The sequence below is a fragment of the Salarias fasciatus genome, chromosome 11, assembly GCF_902148845.1.
Source record: "Salarias fasciatus chromosome 11, fSalaFa1.1, whole genome shotgun sequence".
NCBI lineage: Eukaryota > Metazoa > Chordata > Actinopteri > Blenniiformes > Blenniidae > Salarias > Salarias fasciatus.
The window spans coordinates 32,139,100-32,166,557 of NC_043755.1; the positions used below are offsets into that span (position 1 = coordinate 32,139,100).

At 44.1% G+C, this 27,458-nt stretch overlaps 1 protein-coding gene and 1 long non-coding RNA gene across 3 annotated transcripts in view; one reads left to right on the forward strand and one right to left on the reverse strand.

The window, feature by feature from the left end:
• Positions 1-425: 425 nt before the first annotated feature.
• On the forward strand, positions 426-9,353 carry LOC115397096 (uncharacterized). Its single transcript, XR_003932429.1, has 4 exons — positions 426-581; positions 2,381-2,482; positions 8,168-8,245; positions 8,589-9,353. It is a non-coding gene; the product is annotated as an uncharacterized LOC115397096 (long non-coding RNA).
• Positions 9,354-21,358: 12,005 nt separating this feature from the next.
• Positions 21,359-27,458, reverse strand: part of scap (SREBF chaperone) — a 33,808-nt gene continuing 27,708 nt past the window's right edge. For both annotated transcript variants that reach the window (XM_030102480.1, XM_030102479.1), the window contains exons 16-23: positions 27,297-27,412; positions 25,779-26,337; positions 25,620-25,705; positions 25,467-25,549; positions 25,225-25,391; positions 23,860-23,940; positions 23,579-23,785; positions 21,359-23,498 (exon numbers count right to left, since the gene is read on the reverse strand). In XM_030102480.1, the coding sequence (XP_029958340.1) occupies positions 23,253-23,498; positions 23,579-23,785; positions 23,860-23,940; positions 25,225-25,391; positions 25,467-25,549; positions 25,620-25,705; positions 25,779-26,337; positions 27,297-27,412 (1,545 nt within the window). In that variant the 3' untranslated portion in view covers positions 21,359-23,252. The remainder of the gene's footprint in view (positions 23,499-23,578; positions 23,786-23,859; positions 23,941-25,224; positions 25,392-25,466; positions 25,550-25,619; positions 25,706-25,778; positions 26,338-27,296; positions 27,413-27,458) is intronic.

The window sequence follows — 27,458 nt, forward strand, 5'->3', positions numbered from 1 at the left end:
TGCAAGTTATACACATTTGCGGGAAAATATACACAATTACCCGCCAATTTATACACAGGATGTGTAAATGCGGGAGCTTCAGCAGGTTTGGACCGGATCAGCACTGGGATGAACGATGAAAAGTAAGACTTCAATATTTTTTAATTATTTTACATATATTACGTATTTTATGTTATATTAAATTCACTGTGCTGTGTCATTCACTAGTTCCTTTTATTTTTTTAAGCTCTCTATTATTATGTTGGAAAATAACAATTTTCACTCTGTTTGAGACTCAATTTGAGACTGAAATAGGCTTGAAATCTTTTCTGAGTGTTTTTAAACAGTTTAACAAAGCGCTCTTGAACACAACATTTGACGTCTGGGAGGAGTAAGTGTCCTCCTTTGAAGAAGGCTGCGTCTTCAGTTATAACCTTCTTCTGTGAGGCTGGATTTGTGGGAGAGAGGACGTTTTATTTTTATTTTGTACAACCGAAATGTCCTTTTTGTGTCATGCCAGAGCGTGTCTCCCGTTGTCTGCATCACGCCTGTTAAAGCCGGACCGGAGCTCGTGTAAAAGGCTTTAGCACTGCAGCTAGCTGGTAAGCTAATCCTGTCGTCAAAGTAACTCAGGGGCTCAACCATCATTTGGCGAAGCCATTACTGTTTTTGTTGTGTTTGGCTGCTTGCTTTCGGATGCTTGATTGTCGTCGGCTTTGCTCGGTAGTGATGGAAGTCGCGGCTTTGTTTTGAGGCGCCTTACGTGCAGATTGCTAACCGGGCTAGCCAGTGGACAGGTGTCGTGCCAAAAAGTGATTCCCTGCCATAAAGTGATTTCCGGTCCGCGGGCAGCTGAAATGCGCAGCTTCTGTGGCTCTGCGGCAGTCTTAATCGGGCTCAAACAAGTTTGTTTCTGATCATCCAACGATGTTTATGTATGTTTGCGTTTGATAGCCTCCTGTACGTCCAGTTGCCTTATATCGCTGTTAAATACCGGTAAGCTAGTTGGCGATTTTAACGTGGCTTGTTGTTATGCTAGTTAAGATATGTCACGGAGGTGACACGTTTTCTTTTTTTTTTTTTTTTTGCATCAAAATTGCTAGATTGCTCAACAGAGTAATTTCATCCCAAGCAGTGCGTTGTACGGTTTGAAAATTGAGGAAAGGGACATTACAATGTCAAAATCAGCTTATTTTGCTTGACAAAAGCTGATTCATGCCTCCAGTATTGCATATGGATCGATGTTTTGCCTCGAAATGATTTAATATAACACAGCAGAGTCAGATTTACAACATTTGACTAAAACCAATACTTTATATCACTTAAAAAATGAGTAAAGGGACATTACAATGTCAAAATCAGCTTTTTTTGCTTGCTACAAGCTGATTCCGCGGACCGGAAATCACTTTCTGGCAGAAATCAAGTTTTGGCAGGACACCGGCTAGTGTGCTGGCTGACCCGTAGTTTTATAAGTCATGGTGTGTAAAAATAGCTGATATTTTCGTGTAGCCCAGGTTCGGCTGTTGAATTTAATGGGCAGCATCATGACATTCTATTATAAATAATTAATATTATTAGTAGAGTTGTTCCAATACAATCCAATTGTTTTCTGTTCCTCCAGTTGGGGGACCTTCAGGTTAACACAATACTTTAATGCAGTGTTGTCCGTGAATTCATTATTTACCAGATTTGGATGATAAAGTGGTGGAATGACTGAGATGAGACACAGGAGCAACTGAAGATGAAACATAGACATGAAGACATATATATATATATATATATATATATATATATATATATGAGGTGTAGATCAAAGACATGAAACATGTTTGTAATCTAACACTTAAAATTTACTGTTATTTAACATCATTTCAAGTGTTAATCCCCTCACTGGAACAGATTTTCTGTCAATAATGTCTGATAATTTTTAGAATATTCACCTTCAGCTATGCTTGTCATGTTAAAGATGAAAAGATTTATTTAAATGTAATGTATCTTTGGCCTGTCACATTCCACCAAAAATTAAATGTGCACAGTCATCATAATCATGTATGTATATGTCTACTGAATTAATATGGATAGATGATGGCTTTTTTGCAGGTGATTAACATACTTAGAGTTGATTGAACCAATTCAGATCAGCTGCTCTCGAACCATACTTGGAGTTCAGGGTTAGACGTTTGTTTAACCTCCTGTCTGGAAGATCCCTCTTGTCTAAGCTGGAAGTAAATGTCAACATTGTTTTTTCCTGAACTGCCTGATGGAAGCTGTAAGCTCACTTCAGCATCGTCAAGCTGAAGCTGTGTCAGTGCCTAACATAATACCTTTTTAGGCCACTGATAAAATGAGTTCAGATAATGCTGTACATTTGTAAGGACTGACTTGACATTATGTTTTGCAGTGAGTCAAAGCAAACGAAACCCCAGATGTAATGCACAACATCACATGAGACAAAAGAATGACAAGGCGTCTTATGGATGGAGAATCTTTGCCCCAACCAAAGGTAAGTGTTTGCTTTAAACCCTGTTGAATCTCAAATTCAACACAATACATAAGTACTGTGTTGAATTTGAGATTTGATGATGTCTGTGATGTCTTGTCTCAAAGCCCCCCCCTCCCCCAGTCACATTAAGCTTTAGTCATTTTAATTTCCTTTTTCAGTTTTTGGTAGTTTTTGTTCAGTTTCCATGTCAGTTTCAGTAGTTTTTGGTCAAGTGTGGTCAGGTTTTGCACACTGCAGGCGTGTCTCTCGCATTCCTAATCAGAGGTGTGTCAGTACAGTGTGTCAGTGCAGATTCAAAGACAGGAAGTGCTTTAAAGTGACCTGAAACAATGCCAACTTACTGCTTCTGTATGTAACTGAGATTCAGTGTGGCATGTGTTTGTGTTTTTGTGTGTTTGCATGATCATGGTGTGTGAGACCTGTGTTTGGCATATGAGGACAACAGTGAGAACCAATACTTTCGTACAGAGACCTGTGTGTGTCTGTGTGTGGTGCAGTAATGGTTTAAAAGGACGGAGTGAGGCATACAAGGCCATACAGTAAAATACAGTATGTCACATCAGTTTTGCATGATTTAAAATCTTGGTTTATGACAGAAGCAGTTATATAGGATCAAATTTCACTGTTTTCATCAAGTAATGCCTCTTGTCATTGAGGAGAAACAGTAAATATTGTGAAGCTGTCCAGTAATGTTGAGATAATATTTGATGAGTGAATTAACAGATTTAGTCAATTTAATTATTTTCCTAAAGATCGACTTTTTTAAAAATCGTAATTTCACATTTTCTAACAGATTCTTGAATGTCAGGATTTACCATATTTTGAAAGATAATTCAACACATTTTTTGGATCAGTTTTTGTTCAGTGTTTAATCTGTTGGTTGGTATTTGTTCAGTTTTCATGTCAGTTTCAGTAGTTTTTGGTCAAGTGTGGTCAGGTTTTGCCCACAGCAGGCGTGTCTCTCGCATTCCTAATCAGAGGTGTGTAGGGATGGGAATTGTTAAGAATTTAGCGATTTCAATTCCATTGTCGATACTGCTTAGCGATACGATTCCTTATCAATTCTCTTATCGATTCTCATTTAGTGAGAAATGAAACAACACAAATGGGGTGTTTGCATTAACTCTTTAATATCCTCATCCTGAACAGAAGAAAAAAATATCCATGCCATGAAAACTTTGCAAGCTGCAAGTAGCCCCAGTTTCATCTTTTCGTGTGAAATCCAGCTAAACTCTGGAGCTTCTTCCTGATGCCAGGCTGGAAAGCTCAAAACTAAATTACACTGGATGCCTGTGCATGTCTGGTCCAGCTCCACAGCTCTGTCACTCACCCAGTCTCGGTGTGTCTGCTGTCAGCTGATGGAGGTTGCCAGATCTGCCCCAAATATAATATTAAAACTGTCCAACAATAGAAAGCAATCCAAACCTCCATCTCTGTACAAAATGCATGTTAAAACGTAAAAAACGGATTTTCATTTATAAAAGCACGTCACAAACACATAACCATTTCATCAACCCACCTCGGGTTCAAAAGAAGCTTGATTGTTTAGAAACCCGCCCAATCTGGCAACACAGCCGCTCTGGTCATAGAGCTTTGTTTTGTGCAATTTTGGTGTCGTTTGACTTTCCTACAGTGAGTAATTACGACATCGTTCATTCTTCGAATGCAGCTAATGATTAGATTGCGTTGTTTGTTATATATTCTGCCAGAAGAATTACAAATGTTATGGCAAAAACGCGACACAGATTTTATTTTGAAATCACAGATTTTGGAACACGTAACTAGTTTCCATCTGGCACCGACTTGTTTCTGTTTAGATTGAAGCAGCAGGGCTCCGGAGTGAGGAAAAATAAGATTCTTGCTGAGAGTTTCTGGTCCGCGACTCTGTAGCTGCAGTAGAGCAGACCGCAGCTGCGTTGTGTGAGTGCATGCGCGCCGTGCATGATACGTCGTCACGCACACAGCGGAATCAATAGTGGAACCGTTAAGGAGACAGCCAAACGATTCCTTGGAATCGAGACATGAGGAACCGGTTCTACAAAAGAATCGGTTCTCGATTCCCATCCCTAGAGGTGTGTCAGTGTAGATTTAAACTGGGGATGCACATTTTATATTTTTTCTATGACGCTCTTTAACCGGTTAATTACCGTTAACCGATAAGATTTAAGGCCCGTCCATGCTTCACACGTCTGCGTCGGTGTGAGTTGCGCATTGGTCTGCGCGGACAGCAGCCAGAATTTGTGACCGCGTTGCGCGCAAGTCGCGCCGGTATACGCATCGCCAGAGCGCCACAGCAAACAAAACATGACGGTAGAAGTGAAGGCAGACAGAACCCTCGTCTGATCGCTCCACACACCAGAGTGGAAAATCTCGTGGATGGAGACAGCAGACTGTCTGGAGGGAGGAGAAGGTCTGCCGACAGAATCGCTCCGGCGGCACCCCGCGATTCAGAAAAAAGAAAAAAAAAAGGCTAAATAAACTTTAATATTAAATGATAATGTACTGACAATGTATGTGCTTAATTTTCTCTAAATAATCTGTAATAAAGGAGCGGATAAACAGTCTGTAGTGCCGGAAAAGCTTCTCGAGAATTTGTGGAACACTGCGCCTGCGGAACGCGCACTGAAAGAGCGTGCGCATCAGTGGAGCACTGAGGCTCCAAAGCGACTCGAAGCATGGACGACCTTTAAACGCCCTGTTGAGTGGTTACATGCTGCCGCTCCGACATTCCGACGCACCACCATTTAGACATATCACCATTCCGAAATACCGCTATTCTGACACGCAAACGTCTCACCATTCCGACACGGAAATGTGCGCTCCGAGTGAGTGGCTGACTCGGCGCTGTCCAGTGCTTAACTTCAGATTTACAATGACAGCAAATTCTCATCTAAAATGTAAAAAAAGCTACAAGATTTAGACATAATTAACAGTACTTTAGGCTTCAGTCATCTCCTATTGCTTTTTAAAGTATGTCGAGAGTGAGCACGCCAGTGATTTCTTTGTGCGTTATGATTAATTTCCTAAATAAAGTTTTGGCTTCTGAAATCCGACTTTTTAAACGGTTCTGATGGAGCTTAATGTTTATCTGGACGATGCGGCTTCACACCAAACCATTTCACTGTAAATCTGGACGACCCGCGGCGTCTGGAGATAAAAAAAATTAGATTCAATGTAACGCCGGTTTTGTGTCACATGCGTAAATGCGCACAAAGACACACACCCTCCCCTACTGTACAACATGAAGGCAACTGGAATGAATCAGTGACTTAAGGAGTCATCTGCAGCGCCGTCATTGATACCTGTAATATAATGCTAGCATGCATGAATACGCACGGCTCTGTGGAGAGCTCCGCTCCAGCTGGAGCTTAAAAAAAAAAAAATAACCGATAGTATTAACCGGTCAAAGTTCCTGTTATCGGTTAACGGTTAAGCGGTTAACCATGTGCATATTCCTAATAAGTTTTCAATCCAGTTTTTGTTCAGTGTTTAATCTGTTGGTTGGTATTTGTTCAGTTTTCATGTCAGTTTCAGTAGTTTTTGGTCAAGTGTGGTCAGGTTTTGCACACAGCAGGTGTGTCTCTCGCATTCCTAATCAGAGGTGTGACAGTACAGTGTGTCAGTGCAGATTCAAAGACAGGAAGTGCTTTAAAGTGACCTGAAACAATGCCAACTTACTACTTCTGTATGTAACTGAGATTCAGTGTGGCATGTGTTTGTGTTTTTGTGTGTTTGCATGATCATGGTGTGTGAGACCTGTGTTTGGCATATGAGGACAACAGTGAGAACCAATACTTTAGTACAGAGACCTGTGTGTGTCTGTGTGTGATGCAGTAATGGTTTAAAAGGACGGAGTGAGGCATACAAGGCCATACAGTAAAATACAGTATGTCACATCAGTTTTGCATGATTTAAAATCTTGGTTTATGACAGAAGCAGTTATATAGGATCAAATTTCACTGTTCTCATCAAGTAATGCCTCTTGTCATTGAGGAGAAACAGTAAATATTGTGAAGCTGTCCAGTAATGTTGAAATAATACATTTTCTAACAGATTCTGGAATGTCAGAATTTAACATTGTTTGATAGATAATGCAACATGTTTTTTTTTTGGATTAATTTTATTCAGTGTTTAATCTGTTGGTTGGTATTTGTTCAGTTTTCATGTCAGCTTCAGTAGTTTTTGGTCAAGTGCGGTCAGGTTTTGCACACAGCAGGCGTGTCTCTCGCATTTCTAATCAAAAGTGTGTCAGTACAGCAGTGACGTTATTAGGATGCCAGGTGTGGGTGGGCATTTGTCTTACAAGCGGGGCAAAGGTCCAAATCCAGCGGTGGTTGCTGCTGACATGGACTGTCAGACGGGGGTGGGGGGCTACCGTGACGGAGTGTCGGTCGGACCACCAGTAGGACCGCTCTGCTGAGTTGGGCGGGGGTTGCGCGCGACTGACACGGAGCCTCGGACTGGGGGGGAGCTTTGGAAGGTGGAGGGGGACTTTCGGCCCGGGAGGGGGGGGGGGTTGGCGACTGACAGGGATTGGACCGGGGGTGGGTGGGACTGAGCAGACACTACAAACACTTCCGCTAGTCGCGACACATGAATGGGCACGCACAGTATAGTGTGTCAGTGCAGATTCACAACAGGAGGTGCTTTAAAATAACCTGAAACAATGCCAACTTACTACTTCTGTATGTAACTGAGATTCAGTGTGGCATGTGTTTGTGTTTTTGTGTGTTTTCATGATCATGGTGTGCGAGACCAGTGTTTGGCATATGAGGACAACAGTGAGAACCAATACTTTAGTACAGAGACCTGTGTGTCTGTGTGTGATGCAGTAATGGTTTAAAAGGACGGAGTGAGGCATACAAGGCCATACAGTAAAATACAGTATGTCACATCAGTTTTGCATGATTTAAAATCTTGGTTTATGACAGAAGCAGTTATATAGGATCAAATTTCACTGTTTTCATCAAGTAATGCCTCTTGTCATTGAGGAGAAACAGTAAATATTGTGAATCTGTCCAGTAATGTTGAAATAATATTTGATGAGTGAGTTAACAGATCTTGTCAATTAAATTTTTTTCCTCAAGATCGACATTTTTAAAAGTCAAAATTTCACATGTTGTAACAGATTCTTGAATGTCAGCATTTTACCATATTTTGAAAGATAATTCAACATGTTTTTTGGATCAGTTTTTGTTCAGTGTTTAATCTGTTGGTTGGTATTTGTTTAGTTTTCATGTCAGTTTCAGTAGTTTTTGGTCAAATGTGGTCGGGTTTTGCACACAGCAGGTGTGTCTCTCGCATTCCTAATCAGAGGTGTGTCAGTACAGTGTGTCAGTGCAGATTCAAAGACAGGAAGTGCTTTAAAGTGACCTGAAACAATGCCAACTTACTACTTCTGTATGTAACTGAGATTCAGTGTGGCATGTGTTTGTGTTTTTGTGTGTTTGCATGATCATGGTGTGCGAGACCAGTGTTTGGCATATGAGGACAACAGTGAGAACCAATACTTTCGTACAGAGACCTGTGTGTGTATTTGTGTGTTACAATACAATTTAAACCCCTCTGATCTATTTCTGCTTTCATTGAGCTTTAAACAATCAATATATTGCATTACACAATTGAACAACATGTACTATTCAAATAAAATGCCTGTACTATGCTCTTCTGTTACACACTTTTCAGGCAGAAACTTGGACACTCCTGAAGCTGACGAAAACATGGACACTCCTGAAGCAGATCGATTGTTCCCTGTGCATAATGGTATGGTCAAGTTGAATTCTAATACTCATCAAGTTTATACTATCCAGTCATCATCATCAGATCAACATGTAAGGGCAGAGACAAAGTTAAAAGTTTTTACAATGAGAAGAAGTGGAAAAGTCAACATATCGATGAACAAAACATACAACCTTTTGCAGTGCAAACAGTTTTATGGAATAACAGATGTATGTGTACAGGAAGTATGTCATCTTTTATTGCAATTGGTACACAACTGAGTGGCAAACAAAACTCCCATTAATTCTCACGGTTCGCCATTGATATCCAGTTTAAATAAAAAGGTAGTCAGCCATACTAACAATTATGTAATCTTGTTTGTTTTCAGTACGCAAAGGCAGAACAAGAAGACCATGGACCAAAGTGGAGAAAAATGCTGTGCTGAGAGTCTCACATGAAGAAATCCACATTGAAGAAGGAGTGCTTGGTTTGCATAGAATGTGAACAGCCAGCACTGAAGAGCCGAAGAGATATGCCAGAACATTAGAGACTACTTGAGAAACGGGGGGCTGACTTTTAAGCCCCAAAAGTTTCATCCACACTGAAGAGGAATATGGCCAGAAGCCAAAATTTCACTGGTCGGAATCACTCAAGGTGGAAAAGTTTCGCTATTTTGAGCAGACATCAAACTTCCGGCCCGCATTTCAGCTGTATCCAGTCTGCAAGAATATATTATATCCCTATCAGAGAGGGGAGACAGAGGAGACAGATGGCACGGAGAGAGGACAGAGAGGAGGTGTAGACGGGAGACAGAGAGAGAACAGGGAGAGGATATGGAAACAGGAGACACAGAGGAGACAAACATGACAGAGATTATATGGAGAGGAGACGGAGAGAGGACAGAAGTAGGACAGAATAGAAAGAGAGTAGCCTCGTAAACCAGCCCCGCCCACTCCTTATCCACATTTGGATTTTGGCGCTAGGCTCAGTCTGGGCACGCGCCCATAGAAAGAGAACGCGACGGAGCCGTGAAGTGGCCGAGCCAATCAGCGTTGCTGCTTTTTGTTTTCAATTTTTTGGGGCGAATTCCAGTGGCTAAACCGGAAGTGACGCCATCACTGCGCGTCGCGGAGATTACGGAGATAAACTTTAACCATCGTCTGAAAGCTGCAATAAGTAAAGTTATAGCCAAAATACCAAGTATTACAACAATCAAGCAAGAGCCAGAGTCTGCGCTTGGTGAGTTTTCGCATGTCTTTGCGTGTAGAGAAGCTAGAGCTAAAGAGCTAAAGCTAACCCTTAGAGAAGCTAACACGTTTTGATGACATTTGTTTTAAAGCACTCAAGTATGCTGTCAGTAACTGACACCCCCTGCACGAAGTTTCTATGGGCTCATGCCCAGACTGAGCCCAGCTCCAAAATCCAAATGTGGATGGGGAGTGGGCGGGGCTGGTTTACGATACTAGAAAGAGAGGGGACAAAAAAGAAAGAGAGGGGACAGAAAGGAGACGGAGAGGATGGAGAGAGGACAGATATAGGACAGAAAGAGGAGAGAGAGAGAGAACAGAAAGGGGACAGTGGCAAAAGAGAGGACAAAGGGGACAGAAAGAAGACAGAGGAAAGACCAAAATAAGTGTGAGGAAGTAGCAGAGTTGCAGTGCACGCATGAAGAAGCCGATGCACGTGTGTTTCTTCATGCATTCCATGCAGCTAATGTTGGCTCACAGACCTGTATGTAAGATGGATTTTGGTTCGCCCTGAGTATTCTTAATGTTTAAAAAATTGATATAGGGCAGATGTTCAGAACATTCTTTGCTGTTAATTGATGTTCATTGTTATAAGTAATAAAGTGTGATCCATTCTTGACTATTGTCATTTCTAATTGTGATACTTAAGTGTTCTTAAGAATAGTTACATCAATATGTAATGCTATGCAAAAATTGAAGGCTTCAAGTAGACCCTGTGATTGGTATCAGCCCAAAAAATCCTAAATGTATGCCCCATTTGAATGGGTGAGAAGGCTTCAACACTCCCAATATCTGTTGCATTTGAACTCTAAGCACATCCATTTTTTGTGTTGTTAGCAGCTTACAAGAACATGTGACAAAATAGATAACACACACCTGAAATAATATAAATACTAGAATTTGGCACTCAGATAGCGCAGACCTCCGCCACAGCTCAAATAAGTCACCAACAACCATAAAAACACCATATATAATAAAACAACATTGTGATCGGGGTGTGATCGGAGCAGAGCGTTGTGGCGTGCGGTGCATCTCTCTCTCGCCCTTGTGTGTGTGTGTGTGTGTTTATCTGAAAAGGAAAAGCGAAAAGCAACAATTTATGTTATTTTACTTTATTTTAATTAGAAAATTGACGGGATTCTCTCGTATTTTCCGTTCCCGACTTCCTGTCTGGTGCGATCTGCTCTGTCCAGCTTTACAACTGGCGCTCCACGGCTGGCGGAGAAAATACAGAGGAGCAGAGCACCCGCGGTCCATGGCGTGAGCAGCGCTCCCCCGCACCTCCTGTATGAACCGTCAGATAGGTAAACGGGCACCGATCTGAACTCGGTGCTTGGCGCTTCCGCCTCCACACGCAGCGCGTCCTGTGTGAACCAGGTGTTTGTTCCCCCTGTCGGCGAGCCTGCCCAACTATATCAAAGACTGCCCTATCTCTCAATGATAAAGAATCCTTTAAAAAAATTCCTGGATCCAGACAGTGATCCGGATTATCACAAAAATTTAATGGATTCTAAGTTAGCCCAAGATCCACCTTTCCACAAAGTTTCATTGCAATCTGTCCATTACTTTTTCCGTAATGTTGCTAACAGACCAACCAACCAACCAACATACCAACAGACCGACGTAATTACATAACCTCCTGGCGGAGGTAATAAAGTAAAAGTGTGTAGCCTAACAAATGGCATTGTGCATCTTGATAGCAACAGGAATGAAAGTTGTCTTTAATCTTTCTGGTCTCCAGGTCAGGGAGATGAGTCTGTTACTGCAACTGGTCCTCTGTCCGGTGGGGTCACCCAGGATGGCCTTCAGCTTACAATCAAAATAATGCAGCAATCGGCACATGTTGAGATGTGCACGTACCAACAGCGTCTCTGAATTCTCATCATGTTAAAGAAGTAATGGTTGTCATTTGTTCATTAATTTTTGATACGATTTTCTTCATTCCTGAGCAGCAGGCATTTTTCCCCCTTTCTTTGTGCTGAGTGCATCGGAAACTCAGGCATCAGTACTTTGGTCTCAGGTCTGTGCTGCCATTTTGTGAGGTGCTCTGCCTCTACAACTCTGTCTTAACAGTGTTGATTAGTCTAACTCAGATTTAATTGGTTAGTCTCTTAAACTGACGAGTAAGGTTTTTATGTGATGCTTAGAACTTGCAATTTTGCATATAATCTTTGTACTGACTCTACAGCAGCAATCAAAACTTGCAGTTTTGGTTGGTCGCTGCTCAGCAGTCTGAGGAAAAACTCAGCACTCCCAGAATTGGTTCTTGCTGCTCGGCAGACAGAGCAGGCAGCTCTCCTGCAAGGGGGAACGCAGCAGAGAGCATTGGATGCAGGGCTTGGATCACTTGGACTTGTAAAATATGCTAACCTTGCTCTATATATCTTACAAAGCTCTAAATTAGCAGAAGCTTTCCTCGATTGAGATGTGGCGTTTGAGGGGGAGGGTGCAGAGCAGTGCTGTCTCCGCCCACGACTCGGAGGCATATTGCTGACAAGCTACTGACGCTCTGCAGAGAGTGAGTCCTGGAAAATGACTTTATTTTGCAAAAAGGCAAAGGAAAAAAGCTTTTTATTTTGGCTATAAACTTCATACCCACAATTTAAAGACCATTGAGAAAGGAAAATGGCTAAAAAGCGTGAGGTGGGTGTTTAAAAGGGTTTTTTTAGAGGTTAAATGTAAAATTGTATTCTTGTAGACCTTGTAATGTTTGTCGGTCCTTGTATACCATTGTATGGTTTGTGTTTGTGTGTTACATGTAAACAGACCCTGTAATGTTTGTCGGTCCTTGTATACCATTGTATGGTTTGTGTTTGTGTGTTACATGTAAACAGACCCTGTAATGTTTGTCGGTCCTTGTATACCATTGTATGGTTTGTGTTTGTGTGTTACATGTAAACAGACCCTGTAATGTTTGTCGGTCCTTGTATACCATTGTATGGTTTGTGTTTGTGTGTTATATGTAAACAGGTCTCATAAACACTGTTGGTTTCATAAAACACTATTTGGTCTGGTCTCATAAGCCTGTGAAATGTCACATATTGTTCTGAAAGAGAAACGATGATTTTCAAGTCAGATTTGTGTTCAGCAGATGAAATGAAAATTTTTGACATGTCTTTCAAGTTCACCGGATGTTGCGTTAGGTGTGGTTCCGTAAACCACCGCCATGCAAGAATCTGCCAAATTGGTCTCATAAACCATATATCCCTGTATGCGTGTGTGTGTGTGTGTGTGTGTGTGTGTGTGTGTTACCACCTTTACTTTACATCTGCTGAAAGGTCAAAGGGCCCAGTGCCCGAGTCAAAGGCTGGGATGGTTTCCTCTGTCCAGCCTGCAGGGGGTCTGTGCAGACCCCCAACCACAGACTTCCATTTTCTTTTTTCATTGTTTCTTTGGGAAGTTGGAAAGACTGAACCTCAGATCAACGCATTCATTTTTTAAATCTGAAAACGGGGCATGCACTCATGACATTTACGTAATACATACAATGTATTTTCTTGTTATGCCGTTGTCCTGGGATGCCAGGTGGCAGACGTCAGTCTGTGGTGCATGAAGTCCTTTCACAAACAAAAGAGCTTTGGATTGATTTTATGAAATCGGTTTGCTAAACTCTTATCCCTTTTTGTGAGTTTTATCAGACTTTCTGTTGCATCTGAAAACAAGAATTTGTTGATTAGGTTTGTTGGAATATATCACTGGTTTTTAATCTTGTGGCCTTTTATGTCAAATAAGAGCACGAAGAGATGCATGTTGGAAAATATACACAGCTCTTGGATATATAGGCTACTATGTTTTTATAAAATGCTTTTGTCATTTCCAGGTTGTGAAATATAATTTGGAAGCGCAGTTTGTGCTTAGACCTGCAAAAACTGAATTATAAGTCTGCTAAATCTGGTTAAAGTCACTATTTTCCCCTGAAGAATAAAAATATGAAATTAATTGAAATCTGATTTCAATCCCAACTAAAACCAAAAACTGACCTACAGCTCCTCTTGTGTACCTTGTTTCTGGCCCAGCTTAATAGGAGATCATATTCCATCTTATGTGCTTTGTGAACATGCGCACGAGTCTCATGCTGGCTGCGTGTATCTTCTCCTCTATAGATAGTGGGTTGTGCCTTCGGTCAGAGCGCCACACTGGCTACAGCTTGTTTTCTGGCTGTGGCCTCTTCATTAGACTCATATAGCTCCAACCGAAAGTCTTCATGACTCAGGCCACTGTCAGATCGAAGCAGCACTCTCTTACTGTTACATCTTCAGTCCTTTGTGATGTTTTGTGTTTTTTTACAAAGAAAAAACAATTTGTTGCTTGTTTGTGAAAAAAAAAAGTGTTCATATGTTTGTTGCCTGCAGAGATGTTTGTTGTTTGTACTCTCCCTGACTATTTGTAATTGATTCAAGCATGGCTTCACTTTTAGAGTCACACAATGTGAACTCTCCTCTCTGGACTCACACCTCAGGGTTTGGGTAAAAGCCACTGAGCCTATTTATTTTCTCCAGGAGAAGTTTTTATTCCTCTCTTTTAATCAATGGTTCAACCTTCTGTGGCTTCTTATTCAAATAATATATTCAAAAACAGGTGATCAGGGAGTGAGGTGGTCAGAATCGTCCTGCAGTACCTCAGAGGCAGAATGTGAAGTGTGACGACTTTACACTCAGCCCATCAAACACTGAAAGACAAAAAGAGCCAGGAGGTCTGATTGGATCAGGGCAGAGGTCTTTATTTTGGTCATGTAGGTTTCCCTGTACTGCTTGTTTCACACCTGAATCTGATGTTCAATCTCAATGTCATCAGCGAGCTCTTCAGAAAGCCAAATAAACTCCCTCTCTATGCTATCAGACCTATGGCATGCAGGACACAGAGCCTCCAGGGACGGAGAACATTAATCTAGATTACTGTAATGAAGTGGCTTGTGGGGGAAAGGCCTTCTGGCGAGGTGTTGGGGCGGGTCTGCTTGCATTTCAAGGACAAATAGATCATCTGCCAAGTGATGGAATTCACCATTTCTACTGGGGAAAGGCAGCAGACCCTCATCAAGCTGCCCTCATGCAGCCCCCTGAGGTCTGCACTGTGGTCTGTGTGGTCTGCACTGCTCCAGCCAGGCAGAGCTGCCTCACACAGCAGCTGTCACTCACACATTCAGAGAAAACTAAGGATCATCTTTCAGTGATGTCTTATAATAATAATAATAATGATAAACTTTATTTGTGTAGCACCTTTCTCGATCATCGTGTCACAAAGTGCTTTACATAAACAACAAGGGATAAAAACAGAGCACAAAACACAAAAACAGGAAAAGAAACGACAGAATCAGAGAAAAGCAAGACTAAAGAGATGCGTCTTAAGCTGCTTTTTAAAGGAGTTGACAGAGTCCGCTGATCTTAGATTGATTGGGAGGGAGTTCCAGAGAGTGGGTGCCGCGGTCACCTTTAGTTTTCAGTCTGGAGCGAGGGATTCCCAGCAGGCCCTGATCGGAGGACCTCAGGGACCTGCTGGTAACGTAAGGCTGTAACAAATCTGTGATGTAAGCTGGTGCCTGGACGTGCAGAACTCTGTACGTGACCACAAGGACTTTATATTGTATTCGGAACTTAATGGGGAGCCAGTGAAGAGCAAATAAGATTGGAGGTATGTGGGGCCTCCTGGGGGTCCTGGTCAGCAGTCTGGCAGCGGCGTTTCGGACCACTTGCAGACGATCCAGAGACGCTTTGCTGAGGGAGGTAAACAGCGAGTTGCAGTAATCCAGGCGTGATGATACAAACGCATGGATTAGCATCTCCAGCTCAGCTTGAGAGACAATGGGCTTGAGTCTGGCTGTTCCTCAACTGAAAAAAGAAGAACGAATCAGAAGTTTCACATGTTGATCCAGAGTCAGAGCCTGGTCCACAGTGACACCTAGAATTTTAACAGAAGATTTAATCACGGAGGTATGGAGACCTAAACCATTTATGATCCTAGGGACAAGACTTGGAGGAGCAGAGATAAGAAATTCAGTTTTCTCAGAATTTAGCTGCAGAAAGTTATTAGCCATCCAGTTTTTTAGCACTTATGATGTGACAAAGAGGAGGGAAGATAACTGAGTGTCCCCACCGAGAGACCACCTGCTCAAGCACGCAGGTGTGTCTCTCTGAATGATCCTGAACCACAGACTGTCCTCCACACACACAAGCCACAGTCCAGAGGTCCTGTATTGTGTTCTGAGGACACAGAAAGAGACACTCTGACACAACATCACTGACAAACAAATGTTCACAAAACATCTCTCACTCAAATTCTGTGGAAATGTCAGTTTGACACATGTGGGTGGGTTCTGCTGCAGTCTGCATGCACACACACACACACACACACACACACACACACACACACACACACACACACACACACACACACACACACACACACACACACACACAGGATATCTGTGTAACCTCTTTGGGCAAAAGTAAAACAAGTTTGAGATCACAGTTTTAAGATAATTTTTTGAACACAGTAAATACCAAATGACATCTTGATGAAGAAAAAATACTCTGAGCTGTGAGCACTGTTCTTTTGTTGGGTATTAAGTATAGCACTGGAATTAAATTATTGTGGAGAAAAAAACACACATTAAAGCTTCTGAAGGTCTCTGATAAACCAGGTTTTAAAGAGCTCATGTGAGAATAACTCGTGTGCTTCGTTTACAAGGCACGGATAAATTCTTTATCATCATGAGCGCCACTGCAATTCATCTTTATGTTTTGTCTCATCACTTATTATGAGTTCATTATTGATTAAATGCAGGAGTTGTTAATGATGGTTTAAATAAGAACAGACTAATCCTGGAGAAATCTCTGTCTCGTTTCCAGATGGACATCAAGTGTTAAGTGATGAGACTTGTATGCCGACTCTGTTGCCATGTATTTCTGATGGTGAGCATGTGTGGGTGAATAAATGAATGAATGAATTGTGAGACATCATATTAATGTCACGGCCAGCACCTCTGCTTCCTCCTAGGGAGGCTGTTTGTTTGATTTTCAGGTGGGCGGTGCTGGAGTGGGTTTTCGGAGGTGTGGTTCCAGCTCATCAGTGGGATGAGGTTCAGCTGCTCTCCCCCCTCCCTGTTTAGGTGGCGTCCCTGGCTGGAATCGGCGCTGGACCTTAACATCAACAACAGTGTGTTAGATGTGCCTGCTTCGATCTGCTCTGGTGAACTTCGCACTCACTCTGTTTTTTCCACTGCTCTCAGTTTGGGGATCCCGCTCTGTTCGCCGCAAACCTCGCAGCCTCCTGTCGCTCCTGCCGCCCGCCTGCTTGCCTCCGGACTCGGATCCATTCTTCCACTGGTACTTTGCTGAGAGCCACCTCGGACCCAGCTTGGTCCCTGACTCAGCTTCTGGACTCACCTTTTGTTCACTGGAATAAATCAGTTGTTTTTTTAACCCGCCATCTTTTCTCCTCATCCCCCTCCTTGCGCAATCCACACAGACCCGTTGGGCGTCCCCTCACCCTGTCTCTCTCTCTCCATTCTCTCTCCATTCTCTCTCTCCATCTCTCTCCGTCTCTCTCTCTTGCACCGCCCCCCCGCTACCCCTGCCGGGCAAGCCGGACCGGGAGTCGCCCCCCCTCACTCCAAAATTTAGTCAAACTAATAGGTAACTAAATTACTTAAAGTAATTAATTACTCTCAGTAATCAATACTTTAGTTATTTATTCCCAATTACCAATCGTAAACCCCAACACAGGTGAGTGTGAGTGACAGTTAATTTCAGCAGTTTGATTTCTGTTTACACACAGAGACTGCCTCGCCGGCGAAGTTCAGGTGATAAGCTAACAGAAACGTTGGGACTGTGTGCATGTGGCTGCTAGTTAATGTTGATTTTATTTTACCCTGTTGTGATCAGACCGTTAAGCTTTGGGCTCAACAATCTCAAGCCGCGACTCAGGCCTGCAACATTAAAAAAAATAATAAATTTAAAAGGGGTTTTATATTAGTAAAGTAGTTTACAACAGTGAAATATTAAGGCTGTGAAACAGAGACACTGATTGTTCTTATTTGGTGGAGAAAACCTCTGGTTATGAAACTGTGGTTTATATTTATGACAGCTTTGTACTGCACTGCACTGCAGCACTGCTCCAAGGCCTCCTCTAGACTTTTAGTCAAGACCACCTCAACCGAGACCAAGACACTACCAAGACACTACCAAGACCAGAGAGTCTCAAAACCAAGACTGACAAGTCAAGACCAAGACCAAGACCGGTTCAGCCCGAGACCGAGACCGAGACTGAGACCAAAAAATTTATTTTTTTTATTTTTTTGCAATCTTGCATGAGTTGTAGAACTTCAGCACCATCCTGGGTTCAGCTGCGTGAATATGAGACTCTATTTAGCTACAGGCACAATAACACAGAGAGAGAGAGCAGGTCTCTAAGAGAAGTCACTATAAATGTTGACATCAAGTATGTGTGGCAGATGCATGATACTATTTCTACACTATCTGAGGATTGAATCTTGAGTGCTGTTCAGAACTGACATGACTATTAACCCCCCCCACCCATGACATATATCTATGTCAATAGATGTAGAAACGCTAGCTACAGCTAGGAAAAAAAAGAGAACATAGCCTTGCCCCTTTTTTAATGTCAAAATTGAATTTTTTTTTTCCAATTTTCACAAATACTTACCACCTTTTTTAGGTTGAAATTGAGAAAAACAATTTATTTTCCAATTTTCTTTCATAATTGGTTGGACTGCAGCCTTACCACAGTTCAGATGTTGAAATCAAGAATGTATATATTTTTTTTTTTTTCCAATTTTCAGTAATTGATGGTCTTTTATGGTTTTGCAGTGAGATGCTGTTGGGTAGCTTTGACTCACTTGACACTCTCCCATCTCCTTATTCCAATTTTCAGTGACAGACAGTCTTCGGGTGCGTTCACACCGGACGTGTCATGGGCATCGTCGACGCTTGGGACGCCTTGAAGCTGACGCTTGTGACGCTTCAAGCACGACGCTTGACACCAGGTGGTCACAAAGCTCACGATGCTTGCAACGCTCTTGACGCACGTCAGTTTATTGGCGCGCAGGAGGCTGATTTCTGTTTCCTGCTATGGCGGATCGCATCAGGAGAGCGGCTCGGCTTTATTTGTTAAATAAAGCTAGACCGTGTCGTCGTCGGAAAAGTCGCTATTGGCTGGTCTGCTCCTCTCTGCTCTGACTGCAGCGGGCAGCGCTGCTGAGACTGACCTCTTGTGAGCGCTTTGGGACGGGGGAGGGGCTCACGCAGCACCCGCAGCTCAATGACGACAGCAACAAGACGTCCTGCCACGTCTCCAGAGCACCAGAATAGGTCGCTAGATTTGTCGCTAGTTGCTTTTGACAAAAAAATGTCGCCAAGAGGCTTTGGAAAGTCACCAGATTTAGCGAGAAAGTCGTCAAGTTAGCAACACCGGCTGGCCCGCATCGGTCCTCGGATCACTCGTAGTGACGTAGCACCGGAGGGATCGTCTCTGATTGGTTGACGCCCAGCTACGCAATGTTACAGAGACGTGTCAACCAAGACAGTCCCTGCACATCCAGAGACTTAAGGTACTCGGGGCGAATCTCGTCCACCCCCGGTGCCTTGCCCCCGAGGAGCTTACCGACCACCTCGGTGACTTCAGCTTGGGTGATGGACGAGTCCACCTCTGAGAACTCAGCCTCTGCTTCCTCCACGGAAGACGTGGCGACGGGATTGAGGAGGTCCTCGAAGTATTCCTTCTACCCTCCTAGGCGGATCAGTGCAGCGTCTGCAGTGACGCAGTCGTTGTATCGGCCCGTCGTGGTAAAGAAGGAGCTGAGTCGAAAGGCAAAGCTCTCGATTTACCAGTCAATCTACGTTCCCACCCTCACCTGTGGTCATGACCGAAAGGACAAGATCCCGGATACAAGCGGCTGAAATGAGCTTCCTCCGTAGGGTGGCTGGGCGCTCCCTTAGAGATAGGGGGAGGAGCTCAGTCACCAGGGAGGAGCTCGGAGTAGAGCCGCTTCTCCTCCACATCGAGAGGAACCAGCTGAGGTGGCTCCAGCACCTCTTTAGGACGCCTCCTCGACGTCTCCCTGGGGAGGTGTTCTGGGCATGTCCCACTGGGAGGAGACCCCAGGGAGGACCTAGGACACCCTGGAGAGACTATGTCTCTCGGCTGGCCTGGGAACGCCTTGGGATCCTCCCAGAAGAGCTGGAGGAAGAGTCTGGGGACCGGGAAGTTTGGGCATCCCTGCTGAGACTGCTGCCCCCGCAACCCGGTCCCGGATAAGCGGTGGAAAATGGATGGATGGAAATAGCCTTACCACCGTTTCAAAGTTGAAATTAAGAGCATGTCTCAACAGGCCGATCCTCTTTTCTTTGTCACACTGTAAATATCTTAAATAGAGTTAGATTATTCCAATAAACAGAGAAAATGTCTTTCTGGGAACTCGATCTTCACTGAAAACAAATAATAAATCCTGTAAACTGAAACTCTGGTATCAAAGTATTTTTTATTTCAAAATTAGTATAAAGTCATTTCAGGTTGTTTTTGTTTTTCTGTTACAAAATAGTGAATAAGTTACCGTCATTACTACAGCCTGCGTAGATGGAGTCGGGCCTCTAGAGGGAGCCGATCGGAGGATTCACACGCTACGATGAGGATCCAGAGACCAAGGAGAAAAAACACCGGGGATTTCCGACACGGAAACGTCCCCGTTCTGCTTCTGCGATGGCGAAGAGCAGCCAAACATTCAGCATGAACTCTCACACACACACACCCTGCTTCAGTTGAGACATTTTGGGAAATATTTCACAGATCGGGAATCTGAAGGGAACATTCACATAAAGACCAGTTTCTTTACATTTCCACGCCCACTTTTCAAAGCATTGAGGTTTTATTACCATCAAGTTGACATTTTAATTTATTATATATTTTAGGATTTTCTTTTTCACGGGTAAAAATTGCCCCTCATAATTTTTATTTTTTTTAAAGGGATTATGAATTTTTTTAATTTATTAACTGAACATCCACAAATCCAATTATTTTAATAAAAAGAAATCCTCATTCACCTGAGAACAAACAGAACATTCCAGAATCAACAGTCATGTCAGTAACGTGAGCTTCTTAAAACTTTATGGGGTCTTTAATGCTCACTATTGCATACTTTTTCAGCCGTGAAATGTCAAATTCAGTTCAATATATAAGCGGTGAATAAAAACAATGCTTCATGTCGCCTTTTACATTACCTGGAGCCAAGAGATTTTTTTTCCCCCCAATTTTCTCCATTACATTGTGTTACTATGGCCTTACCACTTCCAGATACATGAAACAGCACCGCTCTGTGGTCACAACAGCTTACACAAAATGTACTTTCTTGGTGAAAAGGTATAAGTGGAAAAAAGAAGACATTTAAAAGAAACTGCTCTTTTCGCTCTGTGGCTGTAAAATAGCAAAAATAAATACATCTAATAATTGTACCTGTATTTGAATGAAACTTCAGTTCAGCTGTGGCTTCTTTGAAAAATTTCCCCCCTTTAATTTCAGATAAATCTCATTTTACAGCTTCAGACAAATGTGATTTGGTGGAAAATTGTGAAAACTTTTGGTCATGAAGGGTAGAGAGTGTGTGGACTGGAAGTTTAAATTTAAACGACTGTTCTGTGGTTCTCTGGTAAAATGTAAACTTTGTGCATGTAAGACTTAAAAACAAGCCTAAGGAAAGGACTCCGGTTCGAATCCCAGTCCCAGCAGGAAGGTTATCTGCTCTAAATTTACAGCGCAATTCATAAAACAGCTGGAAACACAAACAGACATTCAAGAATTTCTGAAGCAGAAGTTTCAAAAACTGACCGTAAACATTTTTATTTGATTTAACGAAAAAAAAAAAAACCTAACCAGTGATCATTTTTTAAATGAGTATTTCCCAAAATGTCCAACTTCTTTATTCACATTACTAGAAAACAAAAGTAAAAAAGAAATCTACACCTTTTACACATTCCCAGTTTTGACAGAAAAACAGAGTTCCTAAACAGCCGAGGTGGAGAACGTCGCTCCGGCTCCCATTCAGACCAAACCTGTGAATACTGACGTTCAATCGCTCACAGGTTTTAATTTCTAATTCCACAAGCAGCCGGAGCGGCGTGGAGGTTACCAATGCCGCCCCGAGTTTGCCGTAAAGCGCCGAACATTCACTGAACCCAGACGGCAGCCAAGAAAAATACATTCAGGGTGTTGTTGGAACCGCGGGGGGAGCAGGGGTCAGAGGTCAAACATTCTGCGGAGGAGGTGAAGATCAGGCACCGACGGGAGCAAGAAGCCGACGTTTGATTTGTTCATCCGGATTTTCTCATCCTGCTGGATTAACAGGCTCAAATCTGCACATTCAGGCTTCACATTGTCTCAGTTTGCTGTGTTGTCAGTTTTTTTCTACAATCTTAACACAAAGAACGGTGATAATTATGGCTTCCATGTTTAAAAAAAGCTGTTACTTTTTAAGACATTTTAATCACTTATTGCCTAAAATTCTTTTTAGTGAAAAAAAAAAAAACTAGAAATAAATTGAGTTCAATACAAAGTGTCTTTATAACGGAGTTATTTTGGGTTTTTGTAAATGATGTCAGAGCTTGGTGCCACCAGAGGGCGCAGTGAGTAACTTTAAAGAAGCTGAAAATAAACATGAGAAGCTGTTAACTGACTCGCTGCTGCCACCTGGAGCTCAGAAGAGGCATCACTTCAACTTCAAGCTGCAGTCAGTAACGTTTCAGTTCAGTGATTCAATTAAATTGTTTTTTTTCCCTAACAATTTTAACAGTTTGAGCTACTTTATAATCCTATCTCAGCACTTTCAAACCTGATTAGATTATTTTTTTTAATTCCGAGAGATAATTTGTGTAAGTTGACATTTGAAGAGATAATTCAGAAGCTTTTTTTTTTTTTTTTTTAAATCAAACTGATATGAAGTGAAAAATTAAACCTGCTGATAATAAATCTTATTTTGAAAAGGTGGTTTTGCTGGATTAGCGACATGTTTCAGGTTTTTGGGATCAGTTAGGGTCAACATTTCAATGACTGCAGGAAAAAAGAAGCTTATTCTGAGTTTTCTGGACTTTTTTTTGCCAAAAAAGTGAAAAATTAAGTCGTAAACACTTTTCGAAATAAATCTCTGAAGGGCACATTTTGAGCGATGGATGTAAACGAGACGCCGGCGAACCTCCGGCTGAGCGGATCGAATGAAGGGTCAACAAAAAAAAGAAAAAAAACAACAAAAAAAGAAAAGCGTTTCCTCTTCAGCTCCTGAACTCCACCAACAGAAACCCAAACCTCACAGATCAGCTTCCATCACGCTGCCGAAGCCTCCCAGCTTCAGTTCTCATTCACTTCATCATCATCTGGGATCAGAAAGAAACCGTTATTCCACAAAAGTGTTGCTAATAAATAATAGATTTACACATATAAAAACTGCCCCCTCAGGAGGTTTCCTTTGTACAGTAATCCTTCTCCAGTCTCTCACTCACTTCAGGTCATTCTTGTTCTCAGCAGTGTTCGTCTTATAAAGAGCTGCGATTCATTCACACACACACTCGCACACCTCGCTCACTGTGGCCGCCCTTCACAGCGCAGCAGGAATATTGAAAGTCCAATGCTGATCTTCCTCTCTGGGTGGGCAAAGTCACAGTGAAGCCCCACCCGGGTCAGCAGCATCGAGAGCCAAAACAAACGCACACCAAAAGCAGCAGCAGCAGCACCCGGAGCGGCCATCGGGTGGGGGGTCGGGGGCCGGGGTGGGAGGGGGCTCGCTCCTCCGGCGGCGTGTCGCCCGCTCAGTCCAGCTTCTCCAGCACCGACGGGACGTACACCAGGCTGAGCTCGCTGCCGAAGTCGCACACGATGGCGGCGTTGTCCAGCACCAGCAGCTGGCGCACGCCCTGCCCGTCGCTGCTCGGGCCCAGGTACACCGTCTGCAGCAGGTCGCCGAAGGTCAGGTCCCAGAAGGACACGCAGCCCTGGCCGCCCGTCACCAGCAGCGACTCGGAGATCACGCCCAGGCTGGCGCCGCAGCCCACCTCCTGCAGGGGCACAGGCACCGGGTCACCCGCCGCCGCCAGAGGCACACAGAGGGCAGAGTGTGTGTGTGTGTGTGTGTTACCTGCTGTATGGAGTACAGCTTGATCCCGGTGCTCCGGTCCCAGATGCAGATCAGGTCGTCCAGCCCGGAGCTGATCACGCAGGACGTGGTGCACACCAGCGAGGTGACGTCACCACGGTGACCGTAAACATGGCTGACGCGGCTCCCCGTCAGGACGTCCCACAGGCAGATGGCGCCGTCCTGCCCGCCGCTCGCCAGAACCATCGTCTGAGGGAGAACAGAGTCGTGAGGAGAGAACTGAAAAGTGTGAGTGTGTGCGAGTGTGTGTGTGTGTGTGAGACCTGGTCAATGTAGATGGCTGTGATTCCTCCAGAGTGACCCTGCAGAGTGAAGAGGCAGCAGGAATCCTCCAGACGATAAACCTGCAGCAGGAAACACAAACAGACTCTTTCCTCACGGCTCCTGAACGCGTATCCCCTCCATTTAGCCCCTTGCGACTTCTGTCTCTTCACAAGAATGAACACGGAACTGAAGGGGCGGAGATTTGATGACGTGGAAGAGGTGAAAAAAATAATCGAAGGACGCTCTTAAAGGGACCATTACGCAGCAGCAGCATGCCGACTGTTCTGAGCAGTGGAAATCCCGGCTGCAGCGCTGGATTCAAGCCGAAGGAGAGGACTGTGAAGGGGACAGTTTTGATTAAATGTGAAAATAAAAAAATAAAAAGTTATAACCACAGTCCGGTTTCTTTCCGGTACCCCCTCGTATTATATTATGTTTCCCTCTTTGTAATCGGTGTCAAACAGATCATTGTACACTGGCACATGAACTCTGGTACTGACCGACACGCCAAAGGTTTCGGGGTTCTATATTTAGGAGGTATTCTTGTTCACTGAATGTAAATATCGATCCTGAACCTGGAACTGCCTTACTGGGATATTCCAGTACAATGGAAAATTTGGATCAAACTGATGACTGATGGCATGGTTATTGTTTGAAGGTGTATTTTAAAAATTTGGAGGTCGGACTTTCCCAATCAATTTGAAATGTGGCTCTGAGGATTCACTGGAATTTCACATATTGAAAAGTTAAGATATGAGGTGTCTGGGAACTCTGGGGAATTTTACATAGTATGGAAACCAATATTAGAGAAAAAATTATGTTGATTATTTGATGTTGATGATATTTTTATTTCATAATAATATTATACAAATTAAAGAAAAAGAAAGTAGTGTTAATTTGGCAATGTATCCCTGTGGACTCGTTTTGTTATTTGACACCCCGATAACTGTATATCTGTTTTGTTTCACGTTTTATTTTCGTGTGATTTTTGGTAATATTGTTTATAGCGAGTGTCTGGATTGTCACAATGGCGTGGGCTGCATTAGTAAGCCATGGGATTTCTCTATATTTGCAATATGCTTCGTATATAATGAAAAAACTATATTAAAAAAAAAATCATATTTTTCACATTTTCAAACTTCAAATTAAGAATCTAATTTTAATTCACCTGAACTGCACAGGGATATAAAAACAATGAAGGCTGGATGGCAGCATCTGCATTGGCTCAAACAAATGAAATACAAAAGTCATTTTACTAACTTTAAACCTGCAATTAGTCACAATTTTAAAAACTTGAACATTAATCGAAGCGATTGAAGCTGCCCGCCGGGCCGGTTCTCTCTGCGCGGCGAGTCGCGCCTCACCCGGACGGTGTGGTCCTGGCTGCCCGTCACCACCCGGCCGGCCGCCGCCCGCAGCACCGTGATGGGCTTCTGGTGGGCGCACTGCACCGAGCGCGTCAGCTGGCAGCTGATGACGTCCTCGCTGCTGTAGCACGGCGACGGCGGCACGCTGCCTCGCCCCGGCGCGCCTGCGGGGGGACGGAGGGTTCGGTCAGCGCCGGGCGCCTCGCTCCGGCGGGGCGGGACGCCGCTGAGACGCTCACCTCTGTACTGCAGGAGGCCCAGAGGCTTGTTGATCTCCACCGTGAAGAAATCCAGCGAGCCGTTCAGCCGCGCCGCCACGATCCTGCAGAGCAGCGACAGACGTCACGATCCGAAACGCCGCCGCCGCCGCCACCTTCCCGACCCCCGTTTACCGGTTGTTGAGGAAAGCCAGAGCCGTGATCCCGGAGACGCCGTCTTCATTCCTGCAGCGTAGCGACCCCTCCACCGCGTCCCACAGCTGGAAGCAGACGTCCACGGCGTCAGACAGCGGCGCTGCCTGGAGCCGGGTCCCCCCTCGCTCCCTCGCTCACCTCCAGCTTCCCGTTGCTCCTCCCTGCGGCGATCAGGTTCCCCCTCAGCTCCATGGCCCACACCGAGCTCTCGAAGTCCGCCGCGGCGTGAGTCCCGGCGGCCGGCGCTCTGTCCGAGACGAAGGCCGCCGCCGGCGCGTCGCCCAGGCTGGGCCGCCGCTGGAGGTAGGCGGCCGACGGCGGCGAGGAGGAGGCGGAGGACGGGGACGGGTACGGCGAGGGCGAGGGCGGCTCGTGCTCCTTGTAGGCGCGCTCCACCAGGTCGCCGAAGTCGAAGCCCGCCCTGGGCGGGGCGGCGAGGTGGGCGGGCGGCTGCGAGGCGAAGTTGGTGTCGATGAGCGGCGTGAGGTCGGGCTGGTCGGTGAACAGGGCGGGCCGGCTCGGCGCCGCGCGCCGCCTCACCGGGTAGCCCTCGTCGTCCGACGGGCCGTCGCCGGCGGCGTACGGGTCCCGGCAGTCCGAGACGAGGCAGTCCGGATCGGCGGCGGCGGCGGCGGAGCTCATACCGTCCCAGCCGTCACGCTGCTCCCAGCAGCCACTGCTGCTGCTCCGCCGCAGCCTGAGGACCGAACAGGAAGCAGTCAGACGACAGGAGGGACGCGGCGGCGGCGGCTCTGATTGTAACGACAAGACGTCAATGTCTTCCTTCGGTTCACCGTTGTCATGACGACACATTTCAAACTGAGAAGTTTATTTTCTTTTTAATCAATTGAAGCGATATTTATTCTGTGGACACTTTTTAAAAAGTCTACATAAAATCTGAAAGTTCAAATAAACTGAGCATTAAAAAAGTTTCCTTTTTTCATTTTATGGACATTTTTCTTTTTTATCAGATACTTTAATTTTTTTTTCTAAATTCAATTATTCTTTACTCGAGTCCTTTCTTTATAAAAACTTACTTAAACATCCGTCATCATTTCATTTTATCCATTTCAGCTCTTCTTTTTGATCCGTTAAGAACATCAATTTACAATTTTACCTCATTCAGTCTCTTGTCTTTTTAGTTTTGATGACTCAAAGTTCACCCTTTGAATGTGTGTATTTTTTTTTTTTGCATTCTTGTCTCTTTAGCAGGATCAATCTTCCTGTGCAGAACTTCAAATAAGTTCCATTTCAATAAATTATAAAGTGAATAAAAATGTGGAAATTTAAACAACTTCTAACTAAAAGAAGCTTAACTAAGTCTAACTATTCCTGATGCCGTAAAGCTGAATTAGTGAATTTAACGAACATCGTGACGCTTCATTTTGAATCTACTGTGGTTTTCCCCAGAGCCAGAACACTGAGAAGTCATCAGCGAGGAAATATTCATGAGCCTAAACGACAGAACGAAGAAATTATGTTTCCGTTTTGATTCTGAGGGTGAAAAACACAGAATAATCACGTTTTTTGGAAACTGATCTCAAAACAAACAAAAGGTAAAGAAAGTCAACACAAACACACAGCGGTGGTTATTGATAATGTTGGTTGATGATCCTGACCACAGCGTTCTGCAGAGCGGCGCTCTGATTGGCTCACCCCTGCTTGGGGATGACGGTCAGACAGTCTCCGGTCTGAGCGTCCCAGACTCGGATCTGTCCGGCCAGACAGCAGCTCGCCAGCAGCATCCCGTCGCTGGCCAGACACTCGATGTCCTGCGGGAAGGAAAGAGGGTGGAGACGTGAGAGGAGCTCCTCCTAA